Source organism: Oncorhynchus mykiss, chromosome 7 (assembly GCF_013265735.2).
Source record: "Oncorhynchus mykiss isolate Arlee chromosome 7, USDA_OmykA_1.1, whole genome shotgun sequence".
Classification (NCBI taxonomy): Eukaryota; Metazoa; Chordata; class Actinopteri; order Salmoniformes; family Salmonidae; genus Oncorhynchus; species Oncorhynchus mykiss.
Genome location: NC_048571.1, coordinates 47,040,010 through 47,065,676, shown reverse-complemented (window position 1 = coordinate 47,065,676; position 25,667 = coordinate 47,040,010). Strand labels below are relative to the sequence as shown.

Here is a 25,667-nt window from a genome sequence, read left to right as displayed (position 1 = left end):
CCATCAGAGCATGTATTTCAATGTCATGTTTACAGGCTGACTACACGCGAGCATTGCAAAATACATTTAGAAATCTATATTATTCAATTATTGCACCCACACTGCTCGCGTACCAACGAGCATCTGCGTTGCCAAGGGCTAAAATAGAAGTCAGTTCTATTTGTGACGCAAATCGCACTGCAAGTCCTGCCTCTCCCATCTCCTCATTGGTTTATAGAAGCAGGTACCCACGTGCCATCTCCACATTGGTTATACCCACGTGGGTGACTGAAAGACGAACAAGGTCAGTGGCGGTAATGCACCTAATTTATGAAAGTTGCCAATCGCAATATAAAGTCGAGAAGAAAAAGGCAAAAAGGAGAGATGCCTAGGAAAGATTCGGTTGACCATTCTATGTGTGGATTAATTGTCGGAGCAGAGAACCTTTCAGGTAAATTTCAGGTAAAATAACAACTCAATGTTTATATCTGTAACGGTTTTCTTGTGTCGAAGGAGAGGAGGACCAAAATGCAGCGCGGTAGTTGTCCATGGTTTTTTAATTAGAAAACTGAACATGAACACATAACCAAAACAACAAAGTGAAAACCTGAAAACATTCCCGTGTGGCACAAACACTAACACAGGAAACAATCACCCGCAAAACCCAACACCAAACAGGCTACCTAAATATGGTTCCCAATCAGAGACAATGACTAACACCTGCCTCTGATTGAGAACCATATCAGGCCAAACACAGAAACAGACAAACTAGACACACAACATAGAATGCCCACTCAGATCACACCCTGACCAAACAAAACATAGAACATACAAAGCAAACTATGGTCAGGGTGTGACAGTACGGACGCAAAGGTGCGGACTCCGGCCGCAAAACATGAACCTATTGGGGAGGGTCTGGGTGGGCATCTGTCCGCGGTGGCGGCTCCTGGCTGACTGGCGGCACTGGCGGATCCTGGCTGACTGGCGGCTCCTTGCAGACTTGTGGCACTGGCGGCTCCTTGCAGACTGGTGGCACTGGCGGCTCCTTGCAGACTGGCGGCACTGGCGGCGCTGGGCAGACGGGTGGCTCAGGCGGCGCTGGGCAGACGGGTGGCTCAGGCGGCGCTGGGCAGACTGGCGACTCTGATGGCGCTGGGCAGACGGGTAGCTCAGGCGGCGCTGGGCAGACTGGCGACTCTGATGGCGATGGGCAGACGGGTAGCTCAGGCGGCGCTGGGCAGACTGGCGACTCTGATGGCGCTGGGCAGACGGGTAGCTCAGGCGGCGCTGGGCAGACTGGAGACTCCAACATCGCTGGAGAGGAAAGCTCCGGCAGCGCTGGACAGGCGGGAGCACCTGTAGGGATGAGACGTAGAGACAGCCTGGCGCGGGGGGCTGCCACCGGAGGGCTGGTGTGTGGAGGTGGTACCGGATAGACCGGACCGTGCAGGCGCACTGGAGCTCTTGAGCACCGAGCCTGTCCAACCTAACCTGGTTGAATGCTCCCGGTCGCCCTGCCAGTGCGGCGAGGTGGAATAGCCCGCACTGGGCTATGCAGGCAAACTGGGGACACCATGCGCAAGGCTGGTGCCATGTAAGCCGGCCCAAGGAGACGCACTGGAGACCAGATGCGTAGAGCCGGCTTCATGGCACTTGGCTCGATGCCCACTCTAGCCCGGCCGATACGCGGAGCTGGTATGTACCGCACCGGGCTATGCACCCGCACTGGGGACACCGTGCGCTTCACAGCATAACACGGTGCCTGCCCGGTCTCTCTCGCCCTCCGGGAAGCACAGGAAGTTGGCTCAGGTCTCCTACCTGGCTTCGCCATACTTCCTGTGTGCCACCCCCCAATACATTTTTGGGGCTGCCTCTCGGGCTTCCTTGCCAGCCGTGTTCCCTCATATCGCCGGCTCCTCTCTCCGGCTGCCTCTGCTCTCCTAGCTGCCTCCACCTGTTCCCATGGAAGGCAATCTTTTCTCGCCAGGATCTCCTCCCATGTGTAGCAACCCTTGCTGTCCAATACATCGTCCCATGTCCATTCCTCTTTGCGCCGCTGTTGCTGTTGCCCGTTACCACGCCGCTTGGTCCTGTTGTGGTGAGTGATTCTGTAACGGTTTTCTTGTGTCGAAGGAGAGGAGGACCAAAATGCAGCGCGGTAGTTGTCCATGGTTTTTTAATTAGAAAACTGAACATGAACACATAACCAAAACAACAAAGTGAAAACCCGAAAACAGTCCCGTGTGGCACAAACACTAACACAGGAAACAATCACCCACAAAACCCAACACCAAACAGGCTACCTAAATATGGTTCCCAATCAGAGACAATGACTAACACCTGCCTCTGATTGAGAACCATATCAGGCCAAACACAGAAACAGACAAACTAGACACACAACATAGAATGCCCACTCAGATCACACCCTGACCAAACAAAACATAGAACATACAAAGCAAACTATGGTCAGGGTGTGACAATATCCCAGGACAAATTAGCTAGCAACAGCAAGCTAGCTAAATAGGACAAATTAGCTAGCAAGTGGAAGCTAGCTAGCTAAATTGCCATAAATGTTTAATGCTTTTCGACCTGTCCCCAAATTAATGTAATTGGTTCAGAGTTTGTTTTGATATTTTAACCTGCATGTCGTGATCGCGTTTGGTGTGGGGGGACAAAATAAATGTATGCATTATGGCGCACGATGGCGCGCACGCATGCAGCCGGTTTGGGTTCCATGTTAGGTTGAAGTGGAGTAATAACATGTCCTCATAGCCTTTATTTTCGGTGACCCTCTCTCTCATCAGAGTGCGAGACAGTAAATGGCAAATATTAGAACATCAGCGACCTTCTGACACCAGTCTTTCTTTAGTCCATACGGTTGTTGTCCTGCCCCTCCATATTGACCGTATCATAGTCACTCAATTCCAGGGAAGGAAAGCAATATCTGAGTCGTCCTGACCCTACAGCAATCCCCAGGGTTTAGGACGGATGAAAGAAATTAATGTCAAGAATGTTCATCTTAGAATGGTGGGAATGTGTTGCAAGAAAGAGGGAGGAAAGAGAGAGGGAGAGCACAGACAACACTGCACCAATTGCACACACTTTGTCCATTGCATGAGAGAAAAAGGAAAGGAAAGGGGGATACCCAGTCAGCATTCAACTGAGTGCCTTCAACTGAAATGTGTCTTCCGCATTGAACCCAACCCCTCTGAATCAGAGAGGTGCGGGGGGCTGCCTTAATCGACATCCACGTCTTCGGCGCCCAGGGAACAGTGGAGAGCTATAGAAAGAAAGAAAAAAGTAGATAACAAAGGTATATTTCACTCAACATGTACTGCACTGACACAAATGACCGATGATTGGTTGAAATAAAATTATATTAGGAAGATTGTGGGAGCTGTACTGTTAGATTTCAGTGCAGCCTTTGATATTATTGACCATAACCTGTTGTTGAAAAAAAGTGGCTTTTCAACCTGGATTCAGAGCTATCTATCTAATAGTACTCAACGAGTTTTCTTTAATGGAAGCTTTTCTAGTGTCAAACATGTAAAGTGTGGTGTACCGCAGGGTAGCTCTCCAGGCCCTCTACTCTTTTCTATTTTTACCAATGACTTGCCACTTGCATTAAACAAAGCATATGTGTCCGTGTTTGCGGATGATTCAACCATATACGCATCAGCAACCACAGCTAATGAAGTAACTGAAACCCTCAACAAAGAGTTGTCTGTTTTGGAATGGGTGGCCAGTAAAAAAACTGGTCCTGAACATCTTTAAAACTAAAGGCATTGTATTTGGTACAAATCATTCCTTAAGTTCTAGACCTCAGCTGAATCTGGTAATGAATGGTGTGGCTGTTGAACAAGTTTAGGAGACTAAATGACTTGGCGTTACCTTAGATTGTAAACTGTCATGGTCAAAACATATAGATTCAATGGTTGTGAAGTTTGGGAGAGGTCTGTCCATAATAAAGAGATGCTCTGCTTTTTTGACACCACACTCCAAAAAGCAAGTTCTGCAGGCTCTAGTTTAGTCTAATCTTGATTATCGTCCGGTCGTGTGGTCCAGTGCTACAAGGAAAGACCTAGTTAAGCTGCAGCTGGCCCAGAACAGAGCAGCACGTCTTGCTCTTCATTGTAATCAGAGGGATGATATAAATACTATGCATGCCAGTCTGTCTTGGATAAGAGTTGAGGAGAGACTGACTGCATCAGTTCTTTTTATAAGAAACATTATGTCGGGTTTCATGTTTTGTGTGAACCCCAGGAAGAGTAGCTGCTGCTTTTGCACCGAAAAATACTGAAAAATGTCATGGTTGGATTAGGCAGGAAGGCTGTTCTCTCCTGTAAGTAAAGTTTACCTACCCAGACAGATACCATTTGTCTGGGTTGTAAAGTAATCCCCTACTGCAGTACCGTGTGTTAAACTTAATTCAGCTTTATCCCGAAACATGAAGTAAGAGAGTTTCACATCGATTTCAATGGGCAGGAGAAGAATTCTAATTTGCTCATCACCTTGCCTCATTGGAAAAGGCATGCTGTTTCTAACAACCCTTGCTCTTTATCGTTATCAATTTTCCTTCCCATAATTCTTTGCTGTGTCTGCAGAAAAACATCAGAGATATAGAAAGCCCCCCTTGCAGGGCTGCTGTCTGGGTGAGGGTCACACTGCAGAGTGCTGTAAAGTGTCTCACGCAATCGATCGCTTCTCCCCGTTGGAAGATTAAGGTAGGAACACAGGAAGATAATGCTGATAATGCTGATGGTGGTCAATCCAAATGTGCTATTACATTGCGTCATTGCATATTTCATACCTCTGCTTTGTGCCTCTGGCTTCTACGTAAATTAATCAATATAAAAAGGAAGCAGCTTTGGGTGCTTTATGTTCATTCTTAGGCTTTTTTCAGAGATTCTAAGAATAAGTACTATGTATTTTTTTCTCTAATGGAGGTAGTTTTGCGTTTGCAGTGAGATATCAAAGAAAGAACACTCTCTGTGAACCTGTGTGTTGAGTGACTTCAGAGTGACTGAGAGTAAAAAATCTTATGTGAAATCACTTCCATTTTTATTATTCATGTTTGATTAGATGTGTTACTTTAATGGACCTGAATTTGACCTTCGCAGCATCCAATAGAACTAATCAGAGCTATAAAAAAGAGAACAGTAACAGACAGGCTTTTATTTAATCTCTCTCTTCTTTCTCTCTCTCTCTGTCTGTCTGTCTCAGTCTTTCTCTATAATTTCCTCTGTCTCTGGCTGTTATTGCCACTTGGGGAATGAACATGTTCCTTTTATTGTCTTGTATGTGCATTAGTATAATATATTTTTTCCTGATGCATTTGTTAATGGGGTGGCCTGCCAGACCAGTTCTGCTCTCATTTAAATGATGCTCCTGCAGGAGTCTCTTTCTCTAACGGAGTGAGAGATTGAGCTGAGAAAGGTCAACGCTTTGCCTCACCTGCGCTACACAACACAGGCTCCCTCCTCAAATGAAAAACATATCTCAGAGAGAGCACCGTTTCCTCTCTGCATTTCAGATGTCTCTGATGGACTTTCCAGTCAGTTCACAGGGTTCTTTTGAACAGATTGCCCTCACTTGGCTGCTTTCCCTCTCTGCTCTCTCTCTCTCTCTCTCGCTCTCTCGCTCTCTCTGATTTCCTCCATCCAATTTATTCTCACAGACAATAATTGATTCAGTAATAGCTCATAGTCAGCTATTGTGTGTGCATAGAGACATTCACTCCTGGTGTGCCATACAACCATGTCAGACAGATCAGGGAAATATAGGGATAGATTATCCAAGGTAATTGTATTCAAATTTTCCCTATTCAAAGGTATGAGATGTTATCTATTGGGCCTTCTAACATCGAACACAATGTAATATATTTCAGACAATGGGAGATACTATAAATAGAGCTATTACGTCATTCACTTATCCAGATTCTCTCCAAACTGACCACTTCATAGCTGGGATGACTGCAGAGGCTGCGGAGAAGAGTCACATTGGTCGAAAAGTTGCTGCATTGGAACTATGTCAAAATGTGTCCATACACTCCTTTCTTTTCACAACTGCCTACTGTAGGATCACTATTAGAGGAAAGAATTAACGTCCCATTATTGCAGACTCTTAAAACAACTAAACTCAGCAAAAAAATAAACGTCCTCTCACTGTCAACTGCGTTTATTTTCAGAGAATTTAACATGTGTAAATATTTGTATGAACATAACAAGATTCAACAACTGAGATATCAATTGAACAAGTTGAACAGAAATTGCTGTGAGATGTTACCCCACTCTTCCACCAGGGCACCTGCAAGTTCCTGGACATTTCTGGGGGGGAATGGCCCCTGCCCTCACCCTCCGATCCAACAGGTCCCAGACGTGCTCAATGGGATTGAGATCCGGGCTCTTCGCTGGCCATGGCAGAACACTGACATTCCTGTCTTATAGGAAATCACGCACAGAACGAGCAGTATGGCTTGTGGCATTGTCATGCTGGAGGTTTATGTCAGGATGATTCTGCAGGAAGGTATCACATGGGGGAGGAGGATGTCTTCCCTGTAGCGCATAGCATTGAGATTGCCTGCAATGACAACAAGCTCAGTTCGATGATGCTGTGACACACCGCCCCAGACCATGATGGACCCTCCACCTCCAAATCGATCCCGCTCCAGAGTACAGGCCTCGGTGTAACTCTCATTCCTTCGACGATAAACGCGAATCCGACCATCACCCCTGGTGAGACAAAACCATGACTCATCAGTGAAGAGCACTTTTTGCCAGTCCCGTCTGGTCCAGCTACGGTGGGTTTGTGCCCTTAGGCGACGTTATTGCTGGTGATGTCTGGTGAGGACCCGCCTTACAACAGGCCTACAAGTCCTCAGTCCAGCCTCTCTCAGCCTATTGCGGACAGTCTGAGCACTGATGGAGGGATTATGCGTTCTTGATGTAACTCGGGCAGTTGTTGTTGCCATCCTGTACCTGTCCCGCATGTGTGATGTTTGGATGTACCAATCCTCTGCATGTGTTGTTACACTTGGTCTGCCACTGCGAGGACGTTCAGCTGTCTGTCCTGTCTCCCTGTAGCACTGTCTTAGGCATCTCACAGTACGGACATTGCAATTTATTGCCCTGGCCACATCTGCAGTCCTCATGCCTCCTTGCAGCATGCCTAAGGCACGTTCACGCAGATGAGCAGGGACCCTGGGCATCTTTCTTTTGGTGTTTTTCAGAGTCAGAAGAATGGCCTCTTTAGTTTCAAACTGTGACCTTAATTGCCTGCTGTCTGTAAGCTGTTAGTGTCTTAACGACCGTTCCACAGGTGCATGTTCATTAATTGTTTGTGGTTCATTGAACAAGCATGGGAAACAGTGTTTAAACCCTTTACAATGAAGATCTGGTAAGTTATTTGGATTTTTACAAATTATCTTTGAAAGACAGGGTCCTGATAAAGGGACATTTATTTTTGTGCTGAGTTTATGTTACCATCTGGTCTTTAGACTCTATGGTCCTGTCTTTCAGAAAGTATACAAACTACCCAACAAACATAAAAATAACATGCCAATTAAGCTTGCCATAAAATCTTGATTCTCAGCAGTAAACTTAGTTAGGTTTTCTTCAGTTTCACTCAGTGCGGTTAGAGAGAGAGAAAAGCAGCACTGAAATTAGATCCGTAAGTGTGATGCGGAGCTCATAAAGTGCTTTAATTTGTGTTTTCGGATGCTCTGCTCATAATCGCTCGCTACTCTTTCCTAATTGGAAATGCTTCACTTGTTGCTGTGGTACACTGACAGCCTCGCTGAGTGAGCACAATTGCATTAGTGTTTCTCTTCTCCTGCTCTGCCTCCATTAGCACTCGGATCCCCTGTTCAGACTGCTCAAAGGAACCCTGGTGCTGACTGACACAGTTGCATGCTGTAAATGAGATATGTTTTTAAAGTTAAGTCCCCTAGAAGCTCCTCACATCACGCTCTGCAGCCCATCAAAGGGGTGTTTGTTAATACAGGATTATCAAAGGCTTGTTACAGTAGTCAAGTGAAACAATCGGCTCAACAGTGATAGCATCAGCTGGCGTTGGCTGTTTATCAGTCCCTTTACTCTGGAAAGACTTTCTCGCCACCAGTGCAGTGCAATGTTTCATGATTGAGGGATTCTGTTTGATGTGGTGTGTAATAATGTACACTAATGGCTAATAGTGTGTGACATTACATGATACCAGATCGTTCTCTCGCTCTCCCTCAGGGCAGGATTGGCCATGCCATTTGGCTGTTTGACGCTGGGGGAAAAGAAGGATTACAACAATCCCTCAGAGGTGACAGATAAATATGACCTGGGACAGATTGTTAAATCGTAAGTATGCTCTTAGTAGTCCACCTGTCTGAACAAACAGGAAATACAATTAACCCAATATCAGCCCTCTAGTCTGGGTTTTTCTTTGTCCAATATGGAACCAGATAATTAGAAAATTAGCTCACTTTTAAAAAATAATTAAATACAGACAAATGCTTTATTCAAGTCCACCTAGGGATGCTGTTACCATGGCCAATAATTATGAAATTGTAATCAAGGGCTTTACAAAATTAATTTAGAAATCCATTAACTGTACTGTTGATCTTTATAAATGTGTGGTTTTGTGCATTTCCTTTTCAGAGAGGAGTTCTGCGAGATCTTCAGGGCCAAGGACAAAAATACACTGAAAATGTTTACTTGTAAAAAGTTCCTGAAAAAGGATGGAAGGAAAGTTCGGAAGGCTGCAAAAAACGAGATCCTTATTTTAAAGATGTGAGTTTTTGTTATGAACTTTAAACTCTGCTTTCTGTCATTTTGCATCTGCGTTCACAAAACTATTCTCTGTAAATGCTTTTTGTTTCATACGAGATGGTGTATTATTCTAGTGGCCTATGTGCATTTGCAGACATCCATTAGAGCGAATAACAAAGAAAACAAAATATGTCTGCAGCATTTTTTATGAAAAAGTAAAGCAAACTACATTCCACTGAATGATCACACTGGGTAGCAATATTTACTCCAACTTTGTTAATCCTCAAATATTCTTCTCACATTAGGCTTCTTATTCATCATCAGGTTGTGGCAGACTCCCTTTCATTGCCTCCCTCTCCAGTAAACATTAGCATAACCTGAGCCTTATCAAACAATTTGTTGCAGGCAGTAGGGAACTCAAAGAATACAGATGAAAAAGCCAATGCACTTAAGAGAAGATGAAAGTGTCATTTCTTGAAGGGTTATCTAATACGTGGAGTCTTTTCTCCCGATACACAAAAGCATGACCTTCATAGGGCTCGCTATTTCAATTGGTTTCTTCAAGCTCTGGAACTGAAGGATTTGATCAATCTTCTTGTGGTTGGCGGCCATTACTTTCAGTGACTGGAAAAGATACCATTCCATCAGTCCAATCCCCTGAAGCACCATTGAAAGCCAGCAGCACACAGACCACATACGGCCAATTGTTTCCATGTTGTCTAACACATTATGTGAAGCGTTAAACTCTTCATTGCTCTTAGCCTCGCTGACAAAACTCACCATGAAGTTTCTTAGCCGGTGCAGTCGTTATCGTGCTCACGGTCAAACATGCCATACTGTTCTGCCGCGTGGTCATGATTGCACATAAATGCCCTAATCAATTCAGATGTTTAAGCATGCAGATCTCAGTCCTTTTTGAATTAAATTGATTATGTTTATTGCTGCATTTTTTTCCCCTGCACATGGTTGCTGTTCCTCTTGGCATGGTTGACTGTTATTGTGTTTTATTCATGAGCATTATTATACCGTAATACCGTACTGTGTATCTCAATGAAGGCACTCCCATTTCTCTCCATCTGTACACTCCTTCTAACTCTCCTCTCTCCCCCTGTGGCCTGCTCTCTCCAGGGTGAAGCACCCCAATATTCTTCAGCTGGTGGATTTCTATAAGACCAGAAAAGAGTACTTCCTCTTTCTTGAACTGTGAGTTGAGTCATCTGATTGGTTGAGATTGCGCCCCTGTTTTTGAGGCAGCAGGGGTCTATGTGTTGATTATGCACTTATAGGGAATGAGCTGTGGTAGCCTAAGGCCCTGTAAATATGAGCACAGCTCTGAACTACCCTTCTGCAGCCTTCATTTGGTATTCAGATATGATTCATTTCTGCATGCTCCATTTTTTTCATTAGTCTGTGTTCTTGGGGATTTGACACATTACCATAGAAACATTAAATGTGACATGCTCTATCATAATCAGTCGTAAGTCGTGCTAGTGCATTAGCATAAAACTTGCACATTTCGTAAAAAATATTGGCATGGCCTGTTGTTGGATTAAAACAGAATTCAATAGAACAACATGTTTTCGAGCCAACCCAATTCATTTGAATGTCGAAATCATAGTTTCAGTACACTTTGAAAGCCTCAGAGGAGAAGAAGATCCACCTTTCAAAATGAGTCAATGGCTAGCGAACAGACAACTGACAAGCTAGCTGACTAGCTGTTTAGCTGGCAAATACAACCACAAACTCATTTTTAAACACATTATCTAGCTAGTAATACACTATCTTGTCAAACTGTTAAATTAGTAGCAAACCAGCTACAAGTGATGCCAAATAATATGTTTTATACAGTGGGACTTGCATTGTGATGTGCAGATTGCAATTGGAAAACCAACAACAAACTTTGGGGGTGATTTTCTCTAAACAGCTGATCTCTGTTGTAGCTATGCTGTGCTCAATTTGAACAGTTGGTACACAGGTTCTAAATTGTTTTGAAGCTAATAATCTCCTCTTTCCAGCAGTGTATAAAACTCTAAATCTGTTTTGGGGTCTATATGACTGATTCACAAAATATATGGTACTCATATTCTCCAGGATTGCATTGATTTGTGGGTCTTTTATTCTGATAATGAGGTAAACCATCAGAAATCATCACATTAAGCATGTTTGGTGACTCTGTAATTTTGTCAAATGTTGATGTCTTTGCCCTTGGCAAGGTGTCATTTCTATGGTAATAGCATAGTAATGCAAACATATTTTTCCCCAATGTGTCTCCGTGTCAGAGACATCAAATAAAGTTATACTATTAAAAAGGATCTGTGAATTATTTGAACCAGAGACAGTCAGGCTCAAAGCACCTACTGTAGGTCAGCACCATGCTTCTGCTTCATGCCACTCACTTTCTCCCCACAGTGCTACTGGCAGAGAGGTATTTGATTGGATCCTGGACCAGGGCTACTATTCAGAGCGCGACACCAGTAATGTGGTCCGTCAGGTGTTGGAGGCCGTGGCCTATCTTCACTCCCTGCACATTGTCCACAGGAACCTCAAGGTACTAAGCCCACTGCTTATTTTAAACGCCACTGGTTCTTTTAAATACATTGTTGACTTGTTTAATTGGGTTGAAGTGTATATATATATACAGTGCCAGTCAAAAGTTTGGCCACACCTACTCAGTCCAGGATTTTTATTTATTTTTACTATTTTCTACATTGTAACACAATAGTGAAGACTTCAAAACCATGAAATTACACATATGGAATTATGTAGTAACCAAAAAAAGTGTTAAACAAATCAAAATATATTTTATATTTGACAATCTTCAAAGTAGTCACCCTTTGCCTTGATGACAGCTTTTACATTCTTGGCATTCTCTGGAATGCATTTAAATTATTAACAGGTGTGCCTTGTTAAAATAGAATTTGTGGAATTTCTTTCCTTCTTAATGCGTTTGAGCCAATCAGTTGTATTGTGACAAGGTAGGGGTGGTATACAGAATATAGCCCTATTTGGTAAAATACCAAGTTCATATTATGGCAAGAACAGATCAAATAAGCAATAAGCAGTCAGTCAATCCAGGAAAATTTCAAGAACTTTTAACGTTTTTTCAATTGCAGCCACAAAAACCATCAAGCACTATGATGAAACTGGCTCTCATGAGGACCACCACAGGAAAGGAAGACACAGAGTTACCTCTGCTGCAGAGGATAAGTTCATTAGAGTTACCAGCCTCAGAAATCAGCAATTAACTGCACCTCAGATTGCAGCCCAAATAAATGCAACCAGGCTCGGTGTCAGGACAGGCAGAGGTTTGTAAACAGGTCAGAGTCAGACAGGTACAGAAGGGTAGGCAGGCTCGGTGTCAGGGCAGGCAGAATGGTCAGAACTGGGGAAACTAGGAAACAGAACTTGAGGAAGCAACGAGATGGGAAAACACTGTGGTAAGACCTGACAAGACAAGACGAACTGACAATAGACAAACAGAGAACACAGGTATACAATGCCTTGCAAATGTATTCATCCTCCGTTTTTCCAATTTTGTTGCATTACAATCTGTAATTTAAATGTATTTGGATTTCATGTAATGGACATACACAAAATAGTCCAAATTGGTAAAGTGAAATTTAAAAAAATAACTTGTTTCAAAAAAAATCTTAAAAATACAAAACGGAAAAGTGGTGCGTGTATATGTATTCAACCCCTTGGCTACGAAGCCCCTAAATAAGATCTGGTGCAACCAATTACCTTCAGAAGTCACATAATTAGTCAAATCAAGTCCACCTGTGTGCAATTTAAGTCTCATATGATCTCAGTATATCTATACCTGTTCTGAAAGGCCCCAGAGTCTGCAACACCACTAAGCAAGGGGCACCATGAAGACCAATGAGCTCTCCAAACAGTCCAGGGACAAAGTTGTGGAGAAGTACAGATCAGGGTTGGTTATAAAAAAATATCAGAAACTTTGAACATCCCATGGAGCACCATTAAATCCATTATTAAAAATGTTAAGAATATGGCACCACAACAAACCTTCCAAGAGAGGGCCACCCACAAAAACCCATGGACCAGGCAAGGAGGGCATTAATCAGAGAGGCAACAAATAGACCAAAAATAGCCCTGAAGGAGCTGCAAAGCTCCACAGTGGAGATTGGAGTATCTGTCCATAGGCCCACCTTAAGCTGTACACTCCACAGAGCTGGGCTTTAGAGAAGAGTGGCCAGAAAAATCCATTGCTTAATGAAAGGCATGTGGGAGACTCCCCAAACATATGGAAGAAGGTACTCTGGTCAGATGAGACTAAAATGTATATTTTTGGCCATCAAGGAAAACGCTATGTCTGGCGCAAACCCAACCCCTCTCATCACCCTGAGAACACCATGTTTTTCATCGGCAGGGACTGGGAAACTGGTAAGAATTGAAGGAATGATGGATGGCGAGATTTGAGACTGGGACGGAGGTTCACCTTCCAGCAGGACAATGACCATAAGCATACTGCTAAAGCAACACTCTAGTGGTTTAAGGGGAATTCCAGGTTGTAAGGCAACAAAATAGGAAAAATACCAAGGGGGTGAATATTTTTGCAAGCCACTGTAAATACACTGTGGATAATCAGGAAGATGGGCTACACCTGGAGGGGGGTGGAGACAAACACAAAGACAGGTGAAACGGATCAGGATTAGACAGAATCAGACCTTCATAGTGGAATTGCTGCAAAGAAACCCCTATTAAAGGACACCAATAATAAGAAGAGACTTGCTTGGGGCTAAAAACATGAGCAATGGACATTAGACAGGTGGAAATGTGTCCTTTGGTCTGATGTGTCCAAATTTGAGATTTTTGGTTCCAACCGCTGTGTCTTTGTGAGACGCAGAGTAGGTGAACAGATGATCTCTGCATGTGTGGTTCCCACTGTGAAGTATGGAAGAGGAGGAGGTGTGATGGTGTGGGTGTACTTTGCTGGTGACACTGTCAGTGATTTATTTAGAATTCAAGGCAGACTTAACCTACATGGCTACCACAGCATTCTGCAGCGATACACCATCCCATCTGGTTTGCACTTCGTGCGACTATCATTTCTTTTTCAACAGGACAATGACTCAACACACCTCCAGACTGTGTAAGGGCTATTTGACCAAAAAATGAGAATGTCAAATATAAAATATATTTAGATTTGTTTTACACATTTTTGGTTACTACATTTTTCCATATGTGTTATTTCATAGTTTTGATGTCTTCACTATTGTTATACAATGTGAAAAATAGTAAAAATAAAGAAAAACCCTTGAATGTGCAGGTGTGTCCAAACTTTTGACTTGGACTGTGTTTTTAGGCAAATTTTCTGAAAAGGCACATTTATAATGCAAATGTATTATGCAAATGTCCTTGATCAGATTGGCACCACACTGGTCTTGCTTTGTTTGAACAAAGAAAATTGGACTGTCCTTTTTAGACACTTGTGTGATGCTAAAGTAAGAGTTTGACTGCTTCAATATTTAACAATTATGAAGTCTGCTCTAAGTCTGTGTAAGTTTTGAATGAGATTACTTTAGCAAAACTTGGGCAAACGTCGGCTGTCGCCCTGTTCCTTTTCTCAGCTGGAGAATTTGGTGTACTTCAACCGCCTGAAGCACTCTAAAATAGTGATCAGTGATTTCCACCTGGCAAAGCTGGAGACCGGGCTCATCAAAGACCCCTGTGGAACCCCAGAGTACCTTGGTAAGGACTGGGGAAGGAGCAGGGGAGGGTTTAGTACCTGGTTAAGGGGGAGCACAGACTGCCTGGGAGAGGGAGCAGTGGGTATCTTCAAGAGTTGGTTTTGGGGAGCAGTTTATGGGAGCGCAGGAAAGCATATGTGAGAAGAATATCAACAAAAAATTCAATAGAGAGCTTTCTGTATATTGTATTGTTTTGTTACTGATATAAAGAGATAATCTTTAACTGTGTTTGTGTCCCTGCAGCACCAGAAGTGGTTGGGAGACAGAGATACGGCAGGCCAGTGGACTGCTGGGCCCTGGGTGTCATCATGTACATACTGTGAGTGGTTTGATTATCAGCATAGGAAGCCATGGGCCCATATACAGCGGTTGCTCAATTAAAAGTTTTGAGATTACGCTGCAGGATTTAGAGGTAATTTGTGGTTTAGTACGGTACCCTGCGTCACTGCTTCTTTGCTCCAGACCAGCACAAGGGGGAGTTAGAGCACTGATTATGCTTTTGGGTCCCAAGGCACTAAACTGACAATGAATGGGTGACAGAAACCAAATAGAAACTGATAATTGTGCACGACTTCAAAATTGAATTTCAATTAACTGAATGATGAAGATGATTGAATTTAGAACAATAGTGTAAGAATTGCTATTCCTCTGTGCTGCACATGCACACCCTGAAAAATACAATACTTTTTTTGCAACAGTATAAAACTTGTTACACTAAGGTTTTTATTCTAAGAGAAATGAAAATGTTCATTTATATCCCATGATATTCTTAAGATATATGTGTTGACTGAATATAAGCAAGTGATGTCTGCTAAATAATCAAGTTGATGGCGCAGTCATATAGCCTCAGCACCTACATACATGTTATGCTCTTAGTACTGTAGCCTACTGTCACGTTGTACATCACCATATTTTCCGGTCCTTCCTAAGGGAAACCCTGAGGGGTTTTCTTGGAATAGAAACACCATAATATTAATCAAATGAATTAAGTTACATTTATTAAAATCAATCCCATATACCATGTTCTTACAAAAAAATGTTTTAAATTCTCTAGTACAGCCAATATTGAAGGCTATCAAATGCTTCTGAAAGATGCCCTCTGGTAGTCAAACTAGCACTAACTAGTATTAATGGTAACAATGGCTGACAATTAAATAATGTGCCATAGAATTCTGCAGTAGCCCGCAAGGTGTGCTGCAGTATGACGCAACTTTTAAAGGAAGAACCACTGTATACTACTGCAAGAGGGGTGGGTTGTTAGTCTACTCATAGGATGGGAGATTTGGAATTATACAGACGGACAACATGAATGGTGCCTGTACTTTACTGAAAGAGACCATCTTCACTCTACTCCACATGGTATGCTCAAAAGCAGTACGGATATCTTATTTATTTATTTATAGGGTATTACCTACTGAAATACATCAAATCTTTACATGACATTTGTGCACATGGTATTACAATACAAGCTGATAAAGAGCTCCTTTTGTTTTGTGGACCTCAGGCTTTCAGGCAACCCTCCTTTCTATGAGGAAACTGATGATGATGATTATGAAAACCACGACAAGAACCTGTTCAGGAAGATCTTGGCGGGGGACTATGAGTTTGACTCTCCGTACTGGGACGACATCTCAGAGTCAGGTATTTTTAAGATGAAGTAGAGACACAGGAGACTATAAACAACAGCTTACTGGGTAAATAGAAATTCAAAAGGGAGGATTTTATCTGTTCAGTTTTTCACTTTCAAAAGCATATCCTGTTTGTTTTCTGATTCCATCAGGTGTATTACAGTTGAAGTCAGAAGTTTACATGCACCTTAGCCAAATACATTGAAATTCAGGTTCACAATTCCTGACATTTAATCCTAGTAAAAATTCCATGTCTTAGGTCAGTTAGGATCACCAGTTTACTTAAAGAATGTGAATTGTCAAAATAAAAGTTGAGAGAATGATTTATTTCAGCTTTTATTTCTTTCACATTCCCAGTGGGTCAGAAGTTTACATACACTCAATTAGTATTTGGTAGCATTGCCTTTAAATAGTTTAACTTGGGTCAAACATTTTGGGTAGCCTTCCAGATGCTTCCCACAATAAGTTGGGTGAATTTTGGCCCATTCCTCCTGACAGAGCTGGTGTAACTGAGTCAGGTAACTGAGTCAAGCACCCCCACAACATGATGCTGCCACCTCCGTGCTTCACGGTTGGGATTGTGTTCTTCAGCTTGCAAGCCTCCCCCTTTTTCCTCCAAACATAACGATGGTCATTATGGCTAAACAGTTCTATTTTTGTTTTATCAGACCAGAGGGTACGACCAAAAAGTATGATCTTTGTTCCCATGTGCAGTTGCAAACCGTAGTCTGGCTTTTTATGGCGGTTTTGGAACAGTGGCTTCTTCCTCACTGAGTGGCCTTTCAGGTTATGTCGATAGAGGACTCGTTTTACTGTGGATATAGGTACTTTTGTACCTGTTTCCTCCAGCATCTTCACAGGATCCTTTGCTGTTGTTCTGGGATTGATTTGTACTTTTCAAACCAAAGTACGTTCAAATCTAGGAGACAGAACGCGTCTCCTTCCTGAGCGGTATGATGGGTGCATGGTCCCATGGTGTTTATACTTGCGTACTATTGTTTGTACAGATGAACGTGGTACCTTCTGGCATTTGGAAATTGCTCCCAAGGATGAACCAGACTTGTGGAGGTCTACAATATTTTTTTCTGAGGTCTTGGCTGATTTCTTTTAATTTTCCCATTATGTCAAGCAAAGAGGCACTGCGTTTGAAGGTAGGCCTTGAAATACATCCACAGGTACACCTCTAATTGATTCAAATGATGCCAATTATCCTATCAGAAGCTTCTAAAGCCATGACATCATTTTCTGGATTTTTCCAAGCTGTTTAAAGGCACAGTTAACTTAGTGTATGTAAACTTCTGACCCACTGCAATTGTGATACAGTGAATTATATGTGAAATAATCTCTCTGTAAACAATTGTTGGAAAAATTACTTGTGTCATGTAGTAGATGTCCTAACCGACTTGCCAAAACTATACTTTGTTAACATGAAGTTTGTGGAGTGGTTGAAAAACGAGTTGTAATGACTACAACCTCAGTGTATGTAAACTTCCGACTTCAACTGTAACTGCTGTTTGTTGAGATATTGCTTTTATTGTGTTGCAGCAAAAGGCCTGGTTGCCCGTAGTGTATGTAAACTTCCGACTTCAACTGTAACTGCTGTTTGTTGAGATATTGCTTTTATTGTGTTGCAGCAAAAGGCCTGGTCGCCCGTATGATGGAGGTAGACCAGGATCAGAGGCTGACTGCTCAGGAGGCCATCAACCATGAGTGGTATGGAAATACACATTAACACAGTAGCCTACTATAGGGATATACCACAAGGCCACAGTACTAAGGAGATATACCAGATGTGAAGTGAAAATGAACCCGATTTAATCTAGTTGATTGATGTGTCTGTGGTAAGTATGATGTGTCTGAGTGTTCTTATAAATAAGTACATTTAAACAGGTTGTCAGTGATGTTGTTTTATTAGTATTACTCACCCCCATCTGCTGAGCTGTCACTTGTACTGTACATGTCAAGAGAAGATTACAAAGGCCCATTATAGTGAAGTTCCCTTTCCCCCTTTATCTCCTCAGGATCTCTGGAAATGCAGCCTCAAATAAGAATATTAAGGATAATGTCTGCGCACAGATAGAGAAGAACTTTGCTAAAGCCAAGTGGAAGGTAAAGCCTCTTCTTTTTATCTGTTCCAGTTCTTCATCACTGAAGGAGAGATGGGAGGGAACTATTGTTACGACCCTGGGTTTATAAGCGCGGGTATCGACTCTGCCGCTCGAGCATGCTTTACCTTCACAGTCGATAGAGCGCTGGACTTCGGGCTAGACGGTCGAGGGTTCGAGGCCTGCTCCCTACCTGTTTCATTACACTATCGATCACACATTTGCTATATATGTTTTATGGGCCTTGAGGATTTGAAATGGGATAAATGATTGGCGACAGTGCAAGTATAAGGCTTTAGAATTGGCTACATGTTCTGTAAAAGCTTTAAAATGTATAGTAACTAGGCGCCTTGAGTTGAGTGTGTTCTGCGACTGCCTCCCACAGAAAGCGGTGCGGGTTACTACCATCATGAAGCGACTGAGAGCTCCAGAACAGAGTGCTGACTCGGGGGCAACCATCCCAGCAGTAGTAACCAGCTCTGCAGCAGGAGAACCCTCCCCAGCTCCTGCAGACCCCCAGGCTCTCAGTGACCCCTCTACAGCTACCGCTGCTGCAGCCCCTGAGGGGGAGCCTGCTGCTGTCAAAGAGCCCCCTGCTGGCATGGAGGCTGTGGCGTGTGATGCCACTCCCCAAGGTGCAGCAGAGGTCACAGCTCCACCCCCGGCCCCTGAGGAGGCCAGCCCAGTGGAGGCCCCAGTTGAAGCCCCGGAGGAGGTTGATCCGTTGTCACTGTGTAACGGAGAGTCCCCGACTCCCCTCCAACCAGCAACTGAAGTTGACGATGGGCAGGGTTAGACGGTGAACTCCCTCCTATGACCTCCTTCACTCCCAGCGATCGTCTTTCCTGCACACTAGCATGGTGACACTGACTTATCTCTCTCACTTGCAGCATGAGTAACATCTCACAGAGCCTTTGTCCTATCTTTCCTGAGTGTTGAATTGATCTGGCTACATGTATTCTGTGTTTTTGAAACATCCCTCTGGCCTTACAGGGGCTTTTTGTGTCTAATGCAGCGCAGCTAACAGTTACATATTTTCCTCTGAACTCTCCCCTTTAAAGCATATGGAAATATGTAATTGTACCAAACCTGCTTTGGGAACATTTTTACCCAGTCCTACTCTCACAGTATTCCAATGCATTATCATGGCATACAATAAGGTAATGAACAGCTTGGCTTTGCTCTTGTAGTGTTGATTTTACATAATGATCTGTAGCATTCCTCCTTTACACCCCTCTCTACACATGGAAAGATCCTGTTTGATCTCTTTTTGGGGGGTGAACATTGCTCTCTTTGTTATTTGTTGTATACACTCATCAGTAGTTTTGTCTGTGCTGCAGCAATTATGTTTACTGGGGGATGCAGCAGGCCCAGTGTAAGTGAAAGGCAGCATCCACAACATGCTGGGTTAAATGTGAAAGACATATTTCAGTTGAATGCATTCAGTTTACCAACTGACTAGGTATCCCCCAATCCCTTTCCCTCGCCAGCTTTCTGCTTAGGAAGGCACCACGTGGCTGTCAGTGTAAAGATTCTGTATATAGAGACCTTTGTAGAAGTAGTAAAAACGGCATGCATTCTTAACTTTTGCTGTTAATTTCAAAATTATAAGCACTTGGTGGAAAGAACGTGGTAATCCTGCTAACATTAAGGTCTTTCTGTTCGTTAGGCTCCAAGTGGAGGGCACTGGTGATGCTCATGTACTGTTCAAATGGACTACATAATTCCATAAACTTCTAACTTAAACATCAAGTGCCACTACTGTAAATGTACGATATATTAAATAAGTTGTGTTTGTTACACAGTAGTTTCTATGAATCTAGAATTCATTTTGTAGCTCATCTTTATGAATTTCACGGCAGGCCTCAGTCATAACATATCTTCATCCATCCTATGCGATTAGATCAACTTCTATAAAATTATTCTTTTTTTTTTCATTCCGTTTCTGGTTTAACAGTTCTTCTGGGTTATTTATTCTTATACATCCTAAAGTACGTAGATCCATTTGTAAATACATATAATTTAGCCTACAAGGATCAATCATGATATTCTTTTCACAGTTGTATAACATTAGATTGTGACTGTGTAAAGCACCACCTGTAAAAGCCATTTCTTCCCCCCTCCAGCTTTTTTTTTTACAAGTTGTTGTTGATTAAAGGAAACAGAATAATTAAGAGCAATTGTGTTAAAAACATCTTTCATATTTTTGCAAACATACTGTATGTACAGTGCCTTGCGAAAGTATTCGGCCCCCTTGAACTTTGCGACCTTTTGCCACATTTCAGGCTTCAAACATAAAGATATAAAACTGTATTTTTTTGTGAAGAATCAACAAGTGGGACACAATCATGAAGTGGAACGACATTTATTGGATATTTCAAACTTTTTTAACAAATCAAAAACTGAAAAATTGGGCGTGCAAAATTATTCAGCCCCTTTACTTTCAGTGCAGCAAACTCTCTCCAGAAGTTCAGTGAAGATCTCTGAATGATCCAATGTTGACCTAAATGACTAATGATGATAAATACAATCCACCTGTGTGTAATCAAGTCTCCGTATAAATGCAGAGGTCCGTTAAAAGTGCAGAGAGGATCATGAAGAACAAGGAACACACCAGGCAGGTCCGAGATACTGTTGTGAAGAAGTTTAAAGCCGGATTTGGATACAAAAAGATTTCCCAAGCTTTAAACATCCCAAGGAGCACTGTGCAAGTGATAATATTGAAATGGAAAGAGTATCAGACCACTGCAAATCTACCAAGACCTGGCCGTCCCTCTAAACTTTCAGCTCATACAAGGAGAAGACTGATCAGAGATGCAGCCAAGAGGCCCATGATCACTCTGGATGAACTGCAGAGATCTACAGTTGAGGTGGGAGACTGTCCATAGGACAACAATCAGTCGTATATTGCACAAATCTGGCCTTTATGGAAGAGTGGCAAGAAGAAAGCCATTTCTTAAAGATATCCATAAAAAGTGTTGTTTAAAGTTTGCCACAAGCCACCTGGGAGACACACCAAACATGTGGAAGAAGGTGCTCTGGTCAGATGAAACCAAAATTGAACTTTTTTGGCAACAATGCAAAACGTTATGTTTGGCGTAAAAGCAACACAGCTCATCACACTGAACACACCATCCCCACTGTCAAACATGGTGGTGGCAGCATCATGGTTTGGGCCTGCTTTTCTTCAGCAGGGACAGGGAAGATGGTTAAAATTGATGGGAAGATGGATGGAGCCAAATACAGGACCATTCTGGAAGAAAACCTGATGGAGTCTGCAAAAGACCTGAGACTGGGACGGAGATTTGTCTTCCAACAAGACAATGATCCAAAACATAAAGCAAAATCTACAATGGAATGGTTCAAAAATAAACATATCCAGGTGTTAGAATGGCCAAGTCAAAGTCCAGACCTGAATCCAATCGAGAATCTGTGGAAAGAACTGAAAACTGCTGTTCACAAATGCTCTCCATCCAACCTCACTGAGCTCGAGCTGTTTTGCAAGGAGGAATGGGAAAAAATGTCAGTCTCTCGATGTGCAAGACTGATAGAGACATACCCCAAGCGACTTACAGCTGTAATCACAGCAAAAGGTGGCGCTACAAAGTATTAACTTAAGGGGGCTGAATAATTTTGCACGCCCAATTTTTCAGTTTTTGATTTGTTAAAAAAGTTTGAAATATCCAATAAATGTCGTTCCACTTCATGATTGTGTCCCACTTGTTGTTGATTCTTCACAAAAAAATACAGTTGTATATCTTTATGTTTTGAAGCCTGAAATGTGGCAAAAGGTCGCAAAGTTCAAGGGGGCCGAATACTTTCGCAAGGCACTGTATATGTTTATTTATCTATTTATTCATAGGTTTAATTATTCTCAAGATATTCATAACAATAACAAAAACATAATAGTCTTTGGTCCCTTTCAGTATAGTCAATATCGAGGTACTGCAAGAGTTCTCTGTAATCACCGTAAGTTGAGCAATATTCTACTTGCTGCCGAAACTGTGATTCTTCGCTTGGTGTCTTCTATAAAGTGCATGTGCGTACCTGTAAGTTAAAAGCCTATAGACTTTGACAACAGTCAATACCCTGTCCAGACAGTTAGTCAAATAACACATGGCCAGTGTCAAACAAGGCAGAGCCTAGATCATATGCTTCTGACTTGGGTCCAATCTTTCTGTTTATAGTACCAGCCATCTGTGCAGAGGGTGGCTCCTTCCTTGATCCAGCAAGACAGTGATGTTATTGTCAGCAAACAGTAGCTATTATACACACTTTAATTATACAGTGTATTAATGCATTTGTTGTCAAGGGACTATGCTTCTGTGTTCACCTGCACGTTCTATGGAAGTATGTATTTAAGAAAAGTTTGAGCAATTATTTTCAATGAAATGCAGGAAGTCAAATCAAATTTGCTACTTCATTTTTTGTTGATCAGAGATCAAAGTTATTGCTCCCCAGTCTATTGCTTATGCATGTCTCTGACACCTACGAGAACATATATACTGTATATATACATATCCAGTCAAAAGTTTGGACACACCTGCTCATTCAAGGGTTTTTCTTAATTTTTTACTATTTTCTACATTGTAGAATAATAATGAAGACATCAAAAGTATAAAATAACACATATGGAATCATGTAGTAACCAAAAGTGTTAAACAAATCAAAATATATTTTATATTTAAATTCTTCAAAGTAGCCACCCTTTGCCTTGTTGACAGCTTTGCACACTCTTAGCATTCTCTCAACCAGCTTCACCTGGAATGCTTTTCCAACAGTCTTGAAAGAGTTCCCACATATTCTGAGCACTTGTTGGCTGCTTTTCCTTCACTCTGTGGTCCAACTCATCCCAAACCATCTCAATTGGGTTGAGGTTCGGTGATTGTGGAGGCCAAGTCATCTGAGGCAGCACTCCATCACTTTCCTTCTTGGTCAAATATGCTTTACACAGCCTGGATGTGTTTGGGGTCATTGTCCTGTTGAAAAATAAATGATAGTCCCACTAAGCGCAAACCAGATGGGATGGTATATCGCTGCAGAATGCTGTGGTAACCATGCTGGTTAAGTGTGCCTTGAATTTTAAATAAATCATAGATGGTGTCACCCGCAAAGCAACTCCACACCATCACACCTCCTCTTTGCTTCACAATGGGAACCACATATGCAGAGATCATCTGTTCACCTACTCTGCGCCTCACAAACCCACGACCATTGGAACCAAAAATTTCAAATTTGGACTCATCAGACCAAACGACAGATTTCCACTGGTCAGATGTCTATTGCTCGTGTTTCTTGGCCAAAGCAAGTCTCTTCTTATTATTGGATTCCTTTGTTTCTTTGCAGCAGAGGTAACTTCGAGTCTTCCTTTCCTGTGGCGGTCCTCATGAAAGCCAGTTTCATTATAGCGGTTTATGGTTTTTGCGACTGCACTTTGTCTTAAAGTAATGATGGACTGTCATTTATCTTTGTTTATTTGAGCTGTTCTTGCCATAATATGGACTTGATCTTTTACCAAATAGGGCTATCTTCTCTATACCACCCCTACCTTTTCACAACACAACTGATTGGCTCAAACGCATTAAGGAAAGAAATTCCACAAATTAACAAGGCACACCTGTTAATTGAAATGCATTCCAGGTGACTACCTAATGAAGCTGGTTGAGAGAATGCCAAGAGTGTGCAAAGCTGTCATCAAGACAAAGGGTGGCTACTTTGAAGAATCTTAGATTTAAAATATATTTTCATCTGTTTAAAACTTTTTTGGTTACTTCATGATTCCATATGTGTTATTTCATAGTTTTGATGTCTTGGTGTCTAGAAAATAGCTTTAAAAAATGTTGCATGAGTAGCTGTGTCTAAACTTTTGACTGGTACGGTGTGTGTATATTTATATATATATATATATATATATATATATACTGATAGATTGATATGCATTATTGAGATATAGCATTACACAATGTCTTCATTTTGCCAGAACATTTTGATTTCCATGAAAAGCTTAACAGCAATATTTTAAAAAATGTGTGAGAATACACCATCCTCTTACTTATGACCGCAAATAAATACTGTTACACAATCTTAAGCAATGCTTTGTTTCAGTGCCACTGTATTTAGTATTCCATGTCTGTTCTTTTCTTGCTCATTCTGATGTACCTTATTTCTCAATTTAATGGTCATCTAGACCAGTGGTCACATGTAGGTCCTGACTGTCTCTCATTTGTAGGCTCTGTATTGTACTCCTTGACTGAGTTCATGACTTTGATGGTAATAAAAGTATACTCGTGGAATATGTGGTCACGAGTCCCTATGGCTCCCTACGTTTTGAAGGATGTATAGTATTACATGTCTTTCTGAGACCAGGTTGCTTGTTGCTTCGTAACTACAGTACAAAGGAGAATAAAGGGGAGGATTTACGTTGATGGTTAGGTGAACTAACGACAAAGGCTAGGATAATTTATATGAAAGATTAAGTGAATATTAAATAAGGATTAGGGGAAGGGTTAGCTAACATGCTACAGTTGTACCTTACACCACTCAAACACGCAACCTTTAGATTGCTGGACGGTCGCAGATTACGCCCACCCATCCTCCCTGACCAACCTCCCTACTTTTATTTCTGTCTAAAGTAACTAGACCATTAGTAGGTATCATACATCTTGGAGGTGCTCAGAAATACATAATGTATGTTACGTATGGCTTTGAGGCCAGGCTGCTATGTCTATCTCACTTATTCTTCTCAGCCGCTTACCTTTCTGAGATGTGCTGTACACGGCTAGAACATGTTTTATCTGGAACGGCAAGCAAGCATCCAATACAGGGAAAACGCTCATGGCTCGAATTCAATCCTTATCGCGGAAGATACAGCGTGATTGGAATGTACAGGTAATTTCCGATTGAGCCGACATATGAAGCGTTGACCTTCATGCAGTCTCCGCCAATGCGCGAACGTTGCCTTTAAATTTCAAACACGAGCTCATATCTTCAGCTCTACGGATTGAATTGAGCCTTCAGTTAATGTTGCAATTGAAAGCTGACTCATAAAAGCAGCTTGTACATGAAATGACATGATCAAGCTTAATTTTAAAGCTTAAATGGACAGATTCACCAGTGACTCATAAGCAGGCTCATCATATCGTGCCCTCTGTCATGTGTTATGTACGTGTTGACAGTAGCCTCTCTAAACAGTAGAGCATACAGTGCATTCGGGACAGATTCAGACCCCTTGACTTTTTCCACATTGTGTTACGTTACAGCCTTTTCCCTCATCAATCTACACACAATACCCCATAATGAGAAAGCAAAAACAGATTTGTATACATTTTTGCACATTCATAAAAAACAAAAACATTTCAACTGAAATATCACACTTACATAAGTATGCAAACCCTTTACTCAGTACTTTGTCATTCTTTGAAGATCCTCTCGAGCTCTGTAGCTTCGCTGCTCAGCTATTTTCAGGTCTCTCCAGAGATGTTAGATCGG

The 25,667-nt window shown here is 42.1% G+C and overlaps 1 protein-coding gene across 2 annotated transcripts in view; it reads left to right on the top strand.

Annotated features, from left to right (window-relative positions):
* Positions 1 to 20,359, top strand: part of LOC110527887 (caM kinase-like vesicle-associated protein) — a 96,243-nt gene extending 75,884 nt beyond the window's left edge. Inside the window, exons 2-12 of one of the 2 annotated variants that reach the window (XM_021609476.2) lie at positions 4,584 to 4,703; positions 8,217 to 8,324; positions 8,625 to 8,756; positions 9,864 to 9,938; positions 11,145 to 11,283; positions 14,327 to 14,447; positions 14,690 to 14,765; positions 15,951 to 16,087; positions 17,709 to 17,787; positions 18,096 to 18,183; positions 18,565 to 20,359. In XM_021609476.2, the coding sequence (XP_021465151.1) occupies positions 8,230 to 8,324; positions 8,625 to 8,756; positions 9,864 to 9,938; positions 11,145 to 11,283; positions 14,327 to 14,447; positions 14,690 to 14,765; positions 15,951 to 16,087; positions 17,709 to 17,787; positions 18,096 to 18,183; positions 18,565 to 18,975 (1,353 nt within the window). In that variant the 5' untranslated portion in view covers positions 4,584 to 4,703; positions 8,217 to 8,229 and the 3' untranslated portion in view covers positions 18,976 to 20,359. The remainder of the gene's footprint in view (positions 1 to 4,583; positions 4,704 to 8,216; positions 8,325 to 8,624; positions 8,757 to 9,863; positions 9,939 to 11,144; positions 11,284 to 14,326; positions 14,448 to 14,689; positions 14,766 to 15,950; positions 16,088 to 17,708; positions 17,788 to 18,095; positions 18,184 to 18,564) is intronic. The other variant, XM_021609477.2, reaches the window with a different exon arrangement.
* Positions 20,360 to 25,667: the final 5,308 nt, after the last annotated feature.